Raw genomic sequence first — 15156 nt, 5'->3', positions numbered from 1 at the left:
ACTGAAAATTTCATTCAGTTCCCTTAATTTTTAAGAAGGTTATGGGCTTTTGACTGTCCACGATCACAGCTTTTTTGTTATGTCCATAGAAAATCAATAGGGAACAAGATGCTAATTTCCGAGTATGAAAATGGCCATAACTCTTTTATTACTTGAGATATGAAAGTGAATTAGGTGTCAAATTAAACTTATTGTTATGCTTTATCTGATGGGATAAATTACAAACTTGATTTTTTAAATCTCAAAATTTTGTAACATTGCTACATATTGAATGCTGGAATCCTGAAATAGCACGGAAACAGGCCCTTCGGCCCACCGAGTCCGCGCTGACCGTTGATCACCCGTTCCCACTAGTTCCATGTCATCCCTGTTTCTCATGCACTCTCGATACACTAGCGGGCAACTTACAGAAGCCAATTAACCTACAAACCCGCACGACTTTCAGATGCGGGAGGAAATCAGAGGTCCCAAAGCAAACCCACACAGTCACAGAGAGAACGTGCAAACTCCACACAGACAGCAGCCAAAGTCAGAATCGATTCCCGGTGTCTGGCGCTGTGAGGCAGCAGCTCTACCCGCTGCACCACTGTGCCGCCCACAGAATCTTTGTAAATATCCTCGTGACTCTCTCTATCTCAGACGCTCACCACATTTACCCGAAGATCAAATCGTACGGTTGGTAACACCTTACCTTGACATCACTATCCATGTTGAAATTCTGACATATTTTATTTTGGAAGTAAGCAAGGTTGTCCAGCATGTCTTTTGCAGAGGTTAACTGGACAATGGAACAAAACAACAGTTAGATATATTGGACTGGCCATGCTGGGGAATTAGTCAAACATTACAAGCAATCGGACAAAAGAGTCTTCCAAATCAACATTACAAAATTCTTAAGGGGTTGGACAGGCTAGATGCAGGAAGAATGTTCCCGATGTTGGGGGAGTCCAGGACAAGGGGTCACAGCTTAAGGATAAGGGGGAAATCCTTTAAAACCGAGATGAGGAGAACTTTTTTCACACAGAGAGTGGTGAATCTCTGGAACTCTCTGCCACAGAGGGTAGTTGAGGCCAGTTCATTGGCTATATTTAAGAGGGAGTTAGATGTGGCCCTTGTGGCCAAGGGGATCAGAGGGTATGGAGAGAAGGCAGGTACGGGATACTGAGTTGGATGATAGCCATGAAAGGCTCGAAGGGCCGAATGGCCTACTCCTGCACCTAATTTCTATGTTTCTATGTTTCTAACATGTTAATGTCTGACTATAAAGGCTGTAAAACTGCTTGTGTACAGGGATGGTGTGAGTGTCATGTACCATGGCAACTATGAATGGACCTCATGGCTTAAATGGTGGCAATGACAGGAAGGAGTTGCTTATAAAGTGGGGTTGCCTTTATAAACATAGAACACTGAAGAGTACAGCAGAGTAACAGGCCCTTCGGCCCATAATGTCTGTGCCGAACATGATGATAAGACCAACTCTTATCTGCCTGTACATAACCCATATCCCTCCATTCCCTGCATATCCGTGTTTAAGTATCTTAAACACCATGGTCATATCTGCTCCACCCCCACCCCCATCAGTGTGTTTCTGGCACCCACTACCCTGTGTGTAAAATACTTGCCCCCCCGATCAACTCCTTGAAACTCTCCCCCTCTCACCCTAAAGCTGACTTCCCCATCCATGTCTCTCATCAATTTATATACTTCCATCAGGTCCCCCCTCTCAACCTCTGGCATTCCAGTGAAAACAATCCAAGTCTGCCCAATCTCTCCTGTGTCTAACACCACCTAATCCAGACACCATTCTGCACCCTCTCCAGATCCTCCACATCCTTCCTGTAATGTGGTGACCAGACCTGTATGCAATGGTCCAAATGTAGCTGAACAAAAGTCCTATAGAGTGACATGTACTTTACAGGGTAAGGTACATGGTGTAAAACACATGGTGTTGGAGGAACTCAGCGGGTCAGGCAGCATCTCTGGAGAACATGGATAGGCGATGTTTCGAGGTCATGACACTTCTTTAGTCTGATTGTAGTGGACATTACAATCTTGAAGGATGGTCCCGACACGCAATGTGATCTGTCTATTCCCTCCACAGGTGCTGCCTGACCCGCTGAGTCACCCCAGCAGTGTGGATCTAATCGCTGTGTCTCTATTGATGTCAGAGGCCGTTCACATACCTGCTCGGAACTGGACCGCTGAACCGTGGAATTCTGCTTTCCCGGGCTGGAACAATTGAGTGGATCGACTGGTGTAAGAATCACATGAAAGAGATGTCAGTGCCACCTGTAGACTCCACCTGTCACCCTACTGATCGGGCAGAGTAGACCTTACCTCTGCCCCTCACCCAGAGCTCCACTATGGTGCTCCCACCATGTGCAGCATCAGACTGGGTGACCTAAAGTGTTCTCAATATTCCAAGTGTGGTCTCACCGACATTTACACAATTGTAACACAACATCTCAGCTGTTGTACTGAATGCCCGGACCAATGAAGGCAAACATGGCAAGTGCCTTCTTTGTCACACCCAATCAAATTTGTAATCCACAATTTCCCACCCAAAGAGCCATGTTAACCATCACTAATCAGTCCCTGCCGTCCCTTCCACAGCTTCTGCCTGACTTGGTGAGTGTTTCCGTCATCTCCAGTTTTGATTCCCTGAACATCAGCTCTCATCCTAAGTCTGCGCTTACCTTGACAGGCCTGGTGCGTCTGTCCCGGCTCTGGGTGATATCCCGCTCCACAGACACAGAGGTAACTCCCAAAGGTGTTGCGACAGGTCATGTTGGCGCTGCACTGGTGCCCATGCTCGCATTCGTCCACGTCTGTTGCAGAGAGGGACAGAGATACAAACATGGACATCACGGATGGTGAGGAGCGAGAGACTGCGAGTGACGAGGGAGTGATGCACGGAGTGTGACAGGAGCTCACTCTCACATCCCTGTTACTCTTCACCCACTCTCCGCCCGGCATGGTCTTACCCCACACTGAGGGCTAATCTTATAGAGGTGTATGAAATCATGAGGGGAATAGATAGGGTGAATGCACAGTTTTTATCCAGAGCAGGGGAATCAAAAACCAGACGACACAGGTTCACAGAGGTGCAAATTTAATAGGAGGCTGAGGGGCAACTGTTTCACTCAGAGAGGGCCAGATATCTGGAACGAAGTGACAGAGGAGGTAATTGAGGCAGACTGGCTAGCATGGATGAGTTGGGCAGAAGGGCCTGTTTCCGTGCTGTATGACTATGACTGCATGCCTCATAGACACAGGAGTCATTGGAAATGCTACTGATTCTCCAGTTTTCCCCAACATGTCAAGTAGGTGCAATTTGTCGGTTTATTAGCCTCTGTAAATTGCCTCTAGTGTGTAGGGAATGGAGAAGAAAGTGGGAGAATATAGAACTCATGCTGTATCTCTAAACTAAACCAAACTAAACTCCCAGACCTTGTGTGACATCCAGCTCTAACCCGGTCTATCTGGACGTTACCACATGACCGTTGCTTCCAAGGGCACAGCCTGGTCCACATCTCCATCTCCCAATCCCCACACATTCACATCCATGTCCAAAGTCAAGTTAAAACATTTGACGTCACCCCCCTCCAGCAGGACCCAACTCCAGGTTGGGCTCAGGCTCAGGTTGGACTCTAACCAGGTTTGAATTTTGAATCTCAGTGGACAACAAATCCCAAGTGACCCCAGCTTTCTTTGAAAACACTACGACCTTCCTGTGGACTTGGCTGAGGACAACGTCCATGAGATCCTTTGTTAATTCCAGGAATCTGCGGGATAATATGAAGGGGAGGCAACCCCAATACCACAGTCTCCATCGACAAACTCATATTCACATCCCATCACAGCAGCGGGAATATGGGAGACAACTAAACATGAGTAATGGTGCTCACAAAAATGAACAAGTTGTCACAAATATACCATCGGTTTCTCTCACGTCTCCAGGGAAGGAGATCTGGTGTCCTCACCAGGTCAAGCCCACGTGACCAACGCACCAATGTGGTTGACTCTTCCTGTCCTCACCTTCACAGGTCTTATTTGCACGGAGTCCAGTGGATGAAGCTGATGCGTTAAACCCTGATTTGCAGTCGCACTGGTAGGAACCCAGCGTGTTGGTACAAGTTGCGTTATGGTGACAGGGCGAGGATTCACACTCATCGATATCTGTGTAAACAGTGACAATCATTAACAACAGAATCACATTGTTTACTTGTTAACCTGGTGTGATCGCCAGGACTGGTCTCTGTGAACAGAAGTACCAATGTGGTGATTCTATAATGATGCCTGACGAGAGAGTGATGCACGGAGTGTGACAGGAGCTCACTCTCACATCCCTGTTGCTCTTCACCCACTCTCCGCCCGGCATGGACATACCCCACACTGAGGGCTGATCTTATAGAGGTAAATGAAATCATCAGGGGAATAGATAGAGTGAGTGCACAGTTTTTATCCAGAGCAGGGGAATCAAAAACCAGAGGACACAGGTTTAAGGGAGGGGCAAATTTAACAGGAAGCTGGGGGGCAACTGTTTCACTCAGAGGGGGGCAGATATATGGAATGAGGTGACAGAGGAGGTAATTGAGGCAGATGCTATAATAACATTTAACGAACACTTGGACAGGTACAGGGATAAGAAGTGCTCAGTGGGATATGGGCCAAATGTTTGTAAATGGGACTAACTTAGTTGGGGCATGGATGAGTTGGGCCGAAGGGCCTGTTTCCGTGCTGTATGACTCTATGACTGCATGCCTCATAGACACAGGAGTCATTGGAAACACTCCTGATTCTCCCCTTTCGTCCACCATGTCAAGTAGGTGCGGGTTTGTCGGTTAATTAGCCTCTGTAAATTGCCTCCAGTGTGTAGGGAATGGAGAAGAAAGTGGGAGAATATAGAACTCATGCTGTATCTCTAAACTGAACCAAACTAAACTCCCAGACCTTGTGTGACATCCAGCTCTAACTCGGTCTATCTGGACGTTAACACATGACCGTTGCTTCCAAGGGCACAGCCTGGTCCACATCTCCATCTCCCAAACAGTGACAACAGAATCACGTTGTTTACTCGTTGATAACCTGGTGTGACAGGAGCTCACTCTCACATCCCTGTTACTCTTCACCCACTCTCTGCCCGGCACATTGGTGTTGCAGGATAAAATCACCACAGTCTCCATCTACAAACTCAGATTCACATCCCATGACAGTAGCAATGTTACAACATTTTGAGATTTAAAAAATCAAGTCTGCAATTTATCCCATCAGATAAAGCATAAAAAGAAGTTTAATTTGACACCTAATTCAATTTCATATCTCAAGTATTTAAAAAGTTATGGCCATTTTCATACTTGGCAATTAGCATCTTGTTCCCTGTTGATTTTCTATGGACATAACAAAAAAAGCTGTGATCGTGGACAGTCAAAAGCCCATAACTTTCTTAAAAATTAAGAGAACTGAATGAAATTTTCAGTTATCATAGATTGAAGCATTCTGAAACAAATATAAAATAATCTTACTTGGATGACCTGAAATTAAAGCATATAATTAGTAAGTTACCCAATTGTAGTTAATTTCAAACTTCAATTACTAGATCTAAACATCTATCCTTTTCTTAAGAAATGATTAACATTTTTAAATAGCCTAAGTGTCCAAATAATATTCACAAAGAATTCACGATAAAACCTGATTTTAAAATCTCATTGACATTAATTTATAGGCCAAATGGAAGGAATTTAGCGTTCAATTGCTGTAAATTAATGGCCATTAATCAGCTTTCGAGTGGGATACTGTGGAACGCGCTGGTTTAGAACGTTCACATTGCGGTAGATTTGTACCCCCAAATGCCCAGAAAAATACTGCGGGATTTAATGGGCCCCAAATTAGCTACTCGCAACATAAAAATTTGTATAAAGGGATCTTAAGAAGCCCTTTTTAACATAAAAATAAACAACCTACCTTCCGTTGTCCCCTGTATGAGATCCAGCCCGTTGTCTGCGGTCGCGGGTTTAGAGGTTAATTTTTATCCTATTATAACAATTAAATAAACCCCTTAAAAGTAAAAATAGCTCCAGCGAAAGAATCTTCCAGCGATTTTTCGTCAATAATGAACTAGGCTGAACAAGCTCGATTTGAACAGCCTAGGGAAAATCGCATTTTAAACCCGCCCCCCTCCAAACGGCGCCAAAATCGTGCACACGGGCTGGGACAGATTTTCAACGACGCTTCAGGTAGGGTTTACAACATACCTAATCACAGCAGCGGGAATATGGGAAACAACTAATCATGAGTAATGGTGCTCACAAAAATGAACAAGTTGTCACAAATATACCATCGGTTTCTCTCACGTCTCCATGGAAGGAGATCTAGTGTCCTCACCAGGTCAAGCCCACGTGACCAATGCACCAATGGTGTTGACTCTTCCTGTCCTCACCTTCACAGGTCTTATTTGCATGGAGTCCGGTGGACGAAGCTGATGCGTTAAACCCTGATTTGCAGTCGCACTGGTAGGAACCCAGCGTGTTGTTACAAGTTGCGTTATGGTGACAGGGCAAAGATTTACACTCATCGATATCTGTGTAAACAGTGACAATCATCAACATCAGAATCACATTGTTTACTTGTTGTTAACCTGGTGTGATCGCCAGGACTGGTCTCAGTGAATCTCAGTGGACAACAAATCCCAAGTGATCCCAGCTTTCTTTGAAAACACTACGACCTTCCTGTGGACTTGGCTGAGGACAACGTCCATGAGATCCTTTGTTAATTCCAGGAATCAGCAGGATAATATGAAGGGGAGGCAACCCCAATGCCAACTTGAGACCCTTCACAATGGTAAACCTCGTTGTTCTCTGTTACCCGAGGACATTGTGTCTGGTCAGAGTATGTTGGTGGTGCAGGATAAAATCACCACAGTCTCCACCCACAAACTCAGATTCACATCCCATCACAGCAGCGGCAATATGGGGAACAACTAAACATGAGTAATGGTGCTCACAAAAATGAACAAGTTGTCACAAATATACCATCGGTTTCTCTCACGTCTCCAGGGAAGGAGATCTGGTGTCCTCACCAGGTCAAGCCCACGTGACCAACGCACCAATGTGGTTGACTCTTCCTGTCCTCACCTTCACAGGTCTTATTTGCACGGAGTCCGGTGGATGAAGCTGATGCGTTAAACCCTGCGTTGCAGTCGCACTGGTAGGAACCCAGCGTGTTGGTACAAGTTGCGTTATGGTGACAGGGCGAGGATTTACACTCATCGATATCTGTGTAAACAGTGACAATCATTAACAACAGAATCACATTGTTTACTTGTTGTTAACCTGGTGTGATCGCCAGGACTGGTCTATGTAACTAGAACCAACGTGGTGACGCTTAAATACTGCAGGAAATGTCCTTGGAAGTCAGTCGATTACTTGCCTTGGTTGCTCTAACAGCTGCTTCCAGGCATTTGTACCTTGATCAGCAAATAGTACAAGGGCTTCAGGCACTGGGAACACCACCACCCACAGGTTCCCCTCCAAGTCATGCACAACCCTATTTGGAAATACTTTGCCGGCCCTACATCATTACTGGGTCTAAATCATGGACCTCACCTTGTGAGTAACTAATATTCAGTTCTTTGAGCAGAGAAACAACCAGTTGATCACCACCAGCACACTCGCTGCTCTGGCTGAACCCACCATTTGTAGGTCTGTACTTGTTTCAGTTTAGGTGGATGATGGGGGCATCTCAATGAAACTTACTGAAGAATGAAAGGCCTGGATGGAAAGAATATGGAGAGGCTGTTTCCACTAGTGGCCAAGTCTTTGAGTTTTTTAAAGGGGAGATTGACAGGTTCTTCATTAGCACAAGTGTCAGGTTTTTGGGTAGAAGGCAAGAGAATGGGGTTGAGAGGGAAAGATAGATCAGCCGTGACTGAATAGTGGTGGCTGGGTGGGCCCGAAAGGCCTGTTTCCACGCTGTATCTCGAAACAAAACAAAGCGTCCCAACCTTCGCAGTCCTCTGCACCGATGCCAGTGGTCGCAGCTGATGCATGAAACCCTGCGACGCAGTTGCATTGGTAGGAACCTGGCGTGTTGTCACAAAACGTGTTTTTGCCACAGGGTGCGGATTTGCATTCATCAATATCTGTGGGAACAGTGAAAACCCTTCATAATAGTAACACAGTTTGTTCCCTGTTGCACTATAACTATGTTGATAGAATGGAGCGGCTGGGCTTGTACACTCTGGAATTTGGAAGGATGATAGGGAATCTTATTGAAACATATAAGATTATTCAGAGTTTGGACACGCTAGAGGCAGGAAACATGTTCCTGATGCTGGGGGCGTCCAGAACCAGGGGCCACAGTTTAAGAATAAGAGGTAAGCCATTTAGAACAGAGATGAGGAAAAGCATTTTCACAAAAGGGTTGTGAATCTGTGGAATTCTCTCCCTCAGGCCAATTCCCTGGATGCTTTCAAGAGAGAGTTAGATAGAGCTCTTAAAGAAAGCTGAGTCAGAGGATATGGTGAGAAGGCAGGAACAGGGTACTGATTGTGGATGATCAGCCAGTGAATGGCGGTGCTAGGTCGAGGGGCCGAATGGCCTACTCCTGCACCTATTGTCTGGATGCAGTAACACACCGGCATGTGCCTTAAACACAGAGCAGACCCTCGTTGGGACAAAGGATTAAGTGAAAGGTTGAGGGAGAAAGACAGGTGGATGGAGTTAAGGAACAGATCTTCCTGGATCAAAGGGAATTGAGGAACCAAATGGCCTTGGACAATCCAGAAGCTGCGATGATTGCCCTCGATTCCATTGAACTGGAACTGTCTGTCGGTGAGAGTGGAAAGGTTGAGCAGTAACCTAGCCTTCTCTATCAGGGCAGTTGTGTAAAGAACCATGTCACGGTGTGGCTGGTGTGGGTGACATGGGGTGGTTGTAGACACAGGGTGTCCACTGCACCATTCATCTTTATCGTGGCTCCGAGCCCAGACCGGGTCTGGCCACATCTGGACCTCCGCAAATTGCTCCCCCCCCCTGCACGGAACGAGAACTGCAGGTACGGCCTTGCACCATGTGGGACCAGGGAATTGGGCCTATAGTGAGCCCACCAGCTACAGCTGCTTGGACCAGTTCCTGGAGGTGGCATTGTACCGTCCCCTGCTTCCAAGGGCTCTCCCCGCTCCATCGATCTGTTTCCCAGTGTTTGGTAGTGCGCTGAGCCTAGGCTGGAGCTTGGGACAGTAGTGACCACGGCAGCTGGCACTGCTGACCCAATGGGACATGTTCCTCAGCATGACACGGTCTCCATCCAAGGAACCTGGCTGGTCCATAAACTCATCTCCCAATCTCTAATATATTTAGAATGAAAAGTAAGAAAAAGGCCTATTTTGGATTGATTGAACCCAGCTGACACAACCCACCGCCACCCTCTGCTATTTCTTTTGGAATTTGCACAGTGCAAGCGCCAGGAAATTATTCCTTAATTCCAGGGATCGGCAAAACAATCCTGGAGCATTCACAATCCCATTCTCAATTTGAGATTTATTCTCCACTTCATGGTGATGTGAAGACCTTACTCTCACAGGTCTTCAAACCTGCGTATCTTTGATACAGACAGCACCCAGAGTCCATCGCTGCACCACTCTGCCACTGCAATGTTCTCTGCAAACTTGCTGCACCACTCTGCCACTGCGATGTTCTCTGTTGCACGAGGACTCTGTTGTCTGTGAGTGTGTTGGTATGAGCCCGTAGAGGTGGGCTGTAGAGGCTTTTCTCAGAGTCCTCAACTAGTTGGGCGTTACGGGGCTGGCAAAGAAGAGGGCCATTCAATCCGCAAGTGGAGCCGCTGAGAAAGTTTGGATTAAGATGGCTGATCCGTGTGCGGTTGCTGCTGGGATGCAAGTCGGGGTTTGATCAACCTCGGCTGGGTCGCCTGGGCGAGGGTGTCTGATGTTATGAGACCCGAAACACCCGATGACCCCAGGTGACATCACTGAGGATGCATCCCAGCGCATCTAGAAGATGCATCTTTCACACAGTGATGCAGGGTTGAAATCACAATAGTCATCTACAAAACTGGAATTCAATCCCTCTTCTCCAACGGGAATTTAGAAAAATAATCATCAGTGATAGCGCTCGTAAAATGAACAAAATGTCATGAAAACCCATTGGTTTCTCTACTCCCCTCCCTGGAAGGAAATCATCTCCAGCCGACATGATCAGAGTACCAATCTCTCCCAATGTCCTCACCTTCACAGTTCTTCTTTGCACGGAGTCCGATGGACGAAGCTGATGTCTGAAACCCTGCGTTGCAGTCGCACTGGTAGGAACCCAACGTGTTGGTACAAGTTGCGTTATGGTGACAGGGCGAGGATTTACACTCATCGATATCTGTGTAAACAGTGACAACAGTGAAAACCCTTCACAATTGTAAACGTTGTTCTCCGTTACATAGAAACATAGAAACATAGAAAATAGGTGCAGGAGTAGGCCATTCGGCCCTTCGAGCCTGCACCACCATTCAATGTGATCATGGCTGATCATCCAACTCAGTATCCCGTACCTGCCTTCTCTCCATACCCTCTGATCCCCTTAGCCACAAGGGCCACATCTAACTCCCTCTTAGATATAGCCAATGAACTGGCCTCGACTACCCTCCGTGGCAGAGAGTTCCAGAGATTCACCACTCTCTGTGTGAAAAAAGTTCTTCTCATCTCGGTTTTAAAGGATTTCCCCCTTATCCTTAAACTGTGACCCCTTCTCCTGGACTTCCCCAACATCGGGAGCAATTTTCCTGCATCTAGCCTGTCCAACCCCTTAAGAATTTTGTAAGTTTCTATAAGATCCCCTCTCAATCTCCTAAAGTCTAGAGAGTATAAACCAAGTCTATCCAGTCTTTCTTTATAAGACAGTCCTCACATCCCAGGAATCAGTCTGGTGAACCTTCTCTGCACTCCCTCTATGGCAATAATGTGCTTCCTCAGATTTGGAGACCAAAACTGTACGCAATACTCCAGGTGTGGTCTCACCAAGACCCTGTACAACTGCAGTAGAACCTCCCTGCTCCTATACTCAAATCCTTTTGCTAGGACTCTGGTGTCTGGCCATTGTATGTTGGTGGCACAAGGGTAAAATCAGCACAATAATCATCTCCAAAACTGGAATTTAAATCCCACCACAGTGGCGGACATTTGGAAAACATCTAATCATCGGTAGTGGTGCTCACAAAGACGAAACAAGTTGTCGTGAAAAGCTGTTGGAATTTCTCATGTCTCCAGGGAGGAAAATTTGGTGTCATCACAAGGTCGAGGACTCGTGACCAACGCAACAATGTGGTTGACTCTTAGAGTCCTCACCTTCACAGGCCTTATTTACATGGAGTCTGGTGGACGAAGCTGATGCGTTAAACCCTGCGTTGCAGTCGCACTGGTAGGAACCCAGCGTGTTGGTACAAGTTGCGTTGTGGTGACAGGGCGAGGATTTACACTCATCGATATCTGTGTAAACAGTGACAATCATTAACAACAGAATCACATTGTTTACTTGTTGTTAACCTGGTGTGATCGCCAGGACTGGTCTCTGTGAACAGAAGTACCAATGTGGTGATTCTATAATGATGCCTGACGAGAGAGTGATGCACGGAGTGTGACAGGAGCTCACTCTCACGTCCCTGTTGCTCTTCATCCACTCTCTGCCCGGCATGGACTTACCCCACATTATTAACCACCACCATGGAGCCATCGTGTCACCGAGCAATATAACACACAAACAGACCAAATCATCAAGTCAAGTCAAGTTTATTCGTCACATACACATACGAGATGTGCAGTGAAATGAAAAGTGGCAATACTCACGGACTTTGTGCCAAAAGACAAACAAACAAACAACCAAACAAACTACAAACAGAATCACATATTCTTTTACATATTAAATATTGTGGGCGGAAGGAAAAAGGTTCAGCAAAGTTAGTCCCTGGTGAGATAGGCGTTTACAGTCCGAATGGCCTCTGGGAAGAAACTCCTTCTCAACCTCTCCGTTCTCACAGCATGGCAACGGAGGCGTTTGCCTGACCGTAGCAGCTGGAACAGTCCGTTGCAGGGGTGGAAGGGGTCTCCCATGATTTTATTGTCTCTGGAGTTGCACCTCCTGATGTATACTTCCTGCAGGGGGGCGAGTGAAGTTCCCATATTGTGTTCGGCCGAACGCACTACTCTCTACAGAGCCTTCTTGTCCTGGGCAGAGCAATTCCCAAACCAGATGGTAATATTTCCGGACAAGATGCTTTCCACAGCCGCTGCGTAGAAGCACTGGAGAATCCTCGGATCCTTGGAGGCATCCTTGCTGAGCTAGTTGTTTAGACCTACTTAGCTATGCCTGAATCATCCCCTTCTAATCCTTCCATGTCCATGTACCTGTCAAAGTGTCTGATGTAGTATTTGTCCCACCTCATCCACTCCCTCTGGCAGCTCGTTCTGCTCTCACTCTGTGTGGAAAAGTTGTTCCTTCTCAACATATGCCTTGTTTTAGACTCTCCTATCCTGTGGCTGTTCAACTTAGTCGAGGCCACAAAGCGTAGATTCAGCTGCACTTGGCACAAGGGTGGGGTCGAGTCATGTGCCTGGTAGTACTGCAGCGGTGCGGGTTCAATCCTGGTGCTGTCTATGTGGAGTTTGCCCGTCCTCCCTCTGTGTTGTCTGCGGGTGCTCCGGTTTCCTTCCACATCCCAAAGACATGCGGGTTTGTAGTGTAAATGCCATCTCTAACGTTTCCCCTAGTGTGTAGGGAGTGAATGAGAAAGTGGGATAACATAGTGTTCACTCGTGTGAGCAGGTGATCGATGGTCAGCATAGACTCGATGGGCAGAATGGCTTGCTTCCATGCTGTATCTCTAATCTAAACTAAACTACAATCCCAGCTCTAACTCTGCCTATCTGGACGTTACCACATGACCGTTGCTTCCAAGGGCACAACCTGGTCCACATCTCCATCTCCCAATCCACACACATTACGATCCATGGCCACACTCCGTGCATCACTCCATGTCCAATCGATGCATTCATTATTTGCATCTGGTGCAGCGGTAGAGTTGCTGCCTTACAGCGCATGCAGCGTCGGGTTCGATGCCACCTACAGATGCTGTCGGCACGGAGTTTCTACGCTCTCCCCGTGACCTGTGTGGGTTTACTCCGAGATCTTTGGTTTCTTCCCACAGTCCAAAGACACAAAGGTATGTCAGTAAATTGACTTGGTATAAGTGTAAATTGTCCCTAGTGTGTGTAGGATGGTGTTTGTGTGCGGGGATCGCTGGTCGGTGCGGACTCGATGGGCCGAAGGGCCTGTTTCCGCGCTGTATCTCGAAACTAAATTACACGAAACCTTGAAATTCACTCTTCATTTTATTCTTATTGTATGTCCTTACCTTCAACTACGCTTTTTGGACATGAACATGAAATTACAGTTGCAACCTCAGTCTTGCATTGACAGGTGTAGGATCCTGGAGTGTTGGTACACTGGACGCCGGCTCCACATGGATTGCTTGCACATTCGTTGACATCTGTGTAAAGAGGGAAAAGTCTTCACCATCTTATCATTGTTTGCTCTGCGCTACATGTGAGGGGTGGCTATCCGTGACAGAGAGGAATCCCCTTCACCCAAGGAAGTGGTAATGGTTGCAATTCTCCCCCCTAAGGGCTGTGACTGAGCACAATGAGACTTTAAGTGTTTAAGAAGGAACTGCAGATGCTGGAAAATCAAAGGTACACAAAAATGCTGGAGAAACTCAGCGGGTGCAGCAGCATCTATGGAGCGAAGGAAATAGGTAACGTTTCGGGCCAAAACCCTTCTTCAGACTGATACGGGGTGGCGGGGAGAAGGAAGGAAGAATGGTTTTGGCCCGAAACGTTGCCTATTTCCTTCACTGAGTTTCTCCAGCATTTTTGTGTACCAGTGATCCATAGACTATTGGACAATGAGGTGATCTAGGGATCTGCGGGGAAAGTGGCTCTGTGGTAAAAGACCGGCCGATATCGCATTGAACGGGCAAGCAGTAATGAGGGGTCTGCTCTCGCTGCTATATGTTCTTGTATCAATCTTATGAACAAACTATGCACACATTTATACAGAAGATAGACACAAAAAGCTGGAGTAACTCAGTGGGACAAACAGCATCTCTGGGAAGAAGGAATGGGTGACGTTTCGGGTCGAGACCCTCCTTACACACGTTTATACATATATATATATATACACACTTAAATGGAAGCATTAGAAATGCACGTGTACACACACAGGCTCATTTACCCACACGTATTAACAGATACATTCAGTGGTGGACTGGCCAGGGTGTCAGCTTGCCCGATGGCAAGTGGGCCCCTGATGAAGTGGGCCCCCTTTGTCTCCTGGCAACCAATATTTTTAGACCCAGTCCGCCACTGTATACATTCATGAAAATCATACATCTGGCTGCTTTCCCCAGCAATTACCTGAGACAGTTTAGCTCACCTGTACACTGATTGTTGTCATTTGGATCAACTTGATAGCCTGGATTACACTGGGTCTTCTGGGATCGAACGACCATGCAGACACCACAGCTCATGAGAACTAGAAGAACAAAACAAAGCAGTTAGACTTTTGTTCCCCAATTTTGCTCCTGAAATCAAACAACAATCACAGCTTAAGGATAATAATAATAATAATAATGTTTATTTATATAGCACTTTTAAACAAAATCAATTTGAATCAAAGTGCTTTACAGAGATTGATTAAACTAATTGAACAGATTAAATGTCAATAAATCCATACAAAAATAAAAAAGAAAAAGAAAAAAAAAGACACAGAACAGTACACTATAGAAATCAACAAGAAACGTCCCCCCACAGCAGAAATTCACTGTGAGGGAAGGGGGAAATCCTTTAAAACCGAGATGAGAAGAACTTTTTTCACACAGAGAGTGGTGAATCTCTGGAACTCTCTGCCGCAGAGGGCAGTCGAGGCCAGTTCATTGGCTATATTTAAGAGGGAGTTAGATGTGGCCCTTGTGGCCAAGGGGATCAGAGGGTATGGAGAGACGGCAGGTACGGGATACTGAGTTGGATGATCAGCCATGATCATATTAAATGGCGGTGCAGGCTCGAAGGGCCGAATGGCCTATTCCTGCACCTGA

General features: G+C 46.5%; 2 protein-coding genes across 2 annotated transcripts in view; both read right to left on the bottom strand.

The window, feature by feature from the left end:
• LOC129714419 (adhesion G protein-coupled receptor E2-like) overlaps positions 1-11207 on the bottom strand; it is a 27921-nt gene extending 16714 nt beyond the window's left edge. Inside the window, exons 1-9 of the mRNA XM_055664002.1 lie at positions 11174-11207; positions 10248-10388; positions 8003-8140; positions 7134-7274; positions 6440-6580; positions 4039-4179; positions 2697-2828; positions 2184-2251; positions 692-778 (exon numbers count right to left, since the gene is read on the bottom strand). Coding sequence (XP_055519977.1) covers positions 692-778; positions 2184-2251; positions 2697-2828; positions 4039-4179; positions 6440-6580; positions 7134-7274; positions 8003-8140; positions 10248-10388; positions 11174-11207 — 1023 coding nt within the window. The remainder of the gene's footprint in view (positions 1-691; positions 779-2183; positions 2252-2696; positions 2829-4038; positions 4180-6439; positions 6581-7133; positions 7275-8002; positions 8141-10247; positions 10389-11173) is intronic.
• On the bottom strand, positions 9679-15156 carry LOC129714459 (adhesion G protein-coupled receptor E1-like). The gene is made up of 3 exons (XM_055664063.1): positions 14496-15156; positions 13417-13551; positions 9679-11494 (listed from the first exon to the last, which is right to left on the bottom strand). Exons 1-3 carry the CDS (start codon positions 14587-14589, stop codon positions 11295-11297), a joined length of 429 nt encoding a protein of 142 aa, XP_055520038.1. The 5' UTR covers positions 14590-15156; the 3' UTR covers positions 9679-11294.

Source organism: Leucoraja erinacea, chromosome 39 (assembly GCF_028641065.1).
Source record: "Leucoraja erinacea ecotype New England chromosome 39, Leri_hhj_1, whole genome shotgun sequence".
NCBI classification, from domain to species: Eukaryota; Metazoa; Chordata; class Chondrichthyes; order Rajiformes; family Rajidae; genus Leucoraja; species Leucoraja erinaceus.
This window is presented reverse-complemented; position numbering and strand designations above follow the sequence as displayed.

What these genes read in the sequence shown, in the direction of transcription:
- LOC129714459 (XM_055664063.1), bottom strand. Translation starts at nt 14,589, where the DNA reads ATGAGCTGTGGTGTCTGCATGGTCGTTCGATCCCAGAAGACCCAGTGT. An exon ending in TGACAACAATCAGTGTACAG is followed by an intron (nt 13,552 to 14,495) that starts GTGAGCTAAACT and finishes CTCTTTACACAG; the next exon opens with ATGTCAACGAATGTGCAAGC. An exon ending in TCCAAAAAGCGTAGTTGAAG is followed by an intron (nt 11,495 to 13,416) that starts GTAAGGACATAC and finishes CTGTTTACACAG; the next exon opens with ATATCGATGAGTGTAAATCC.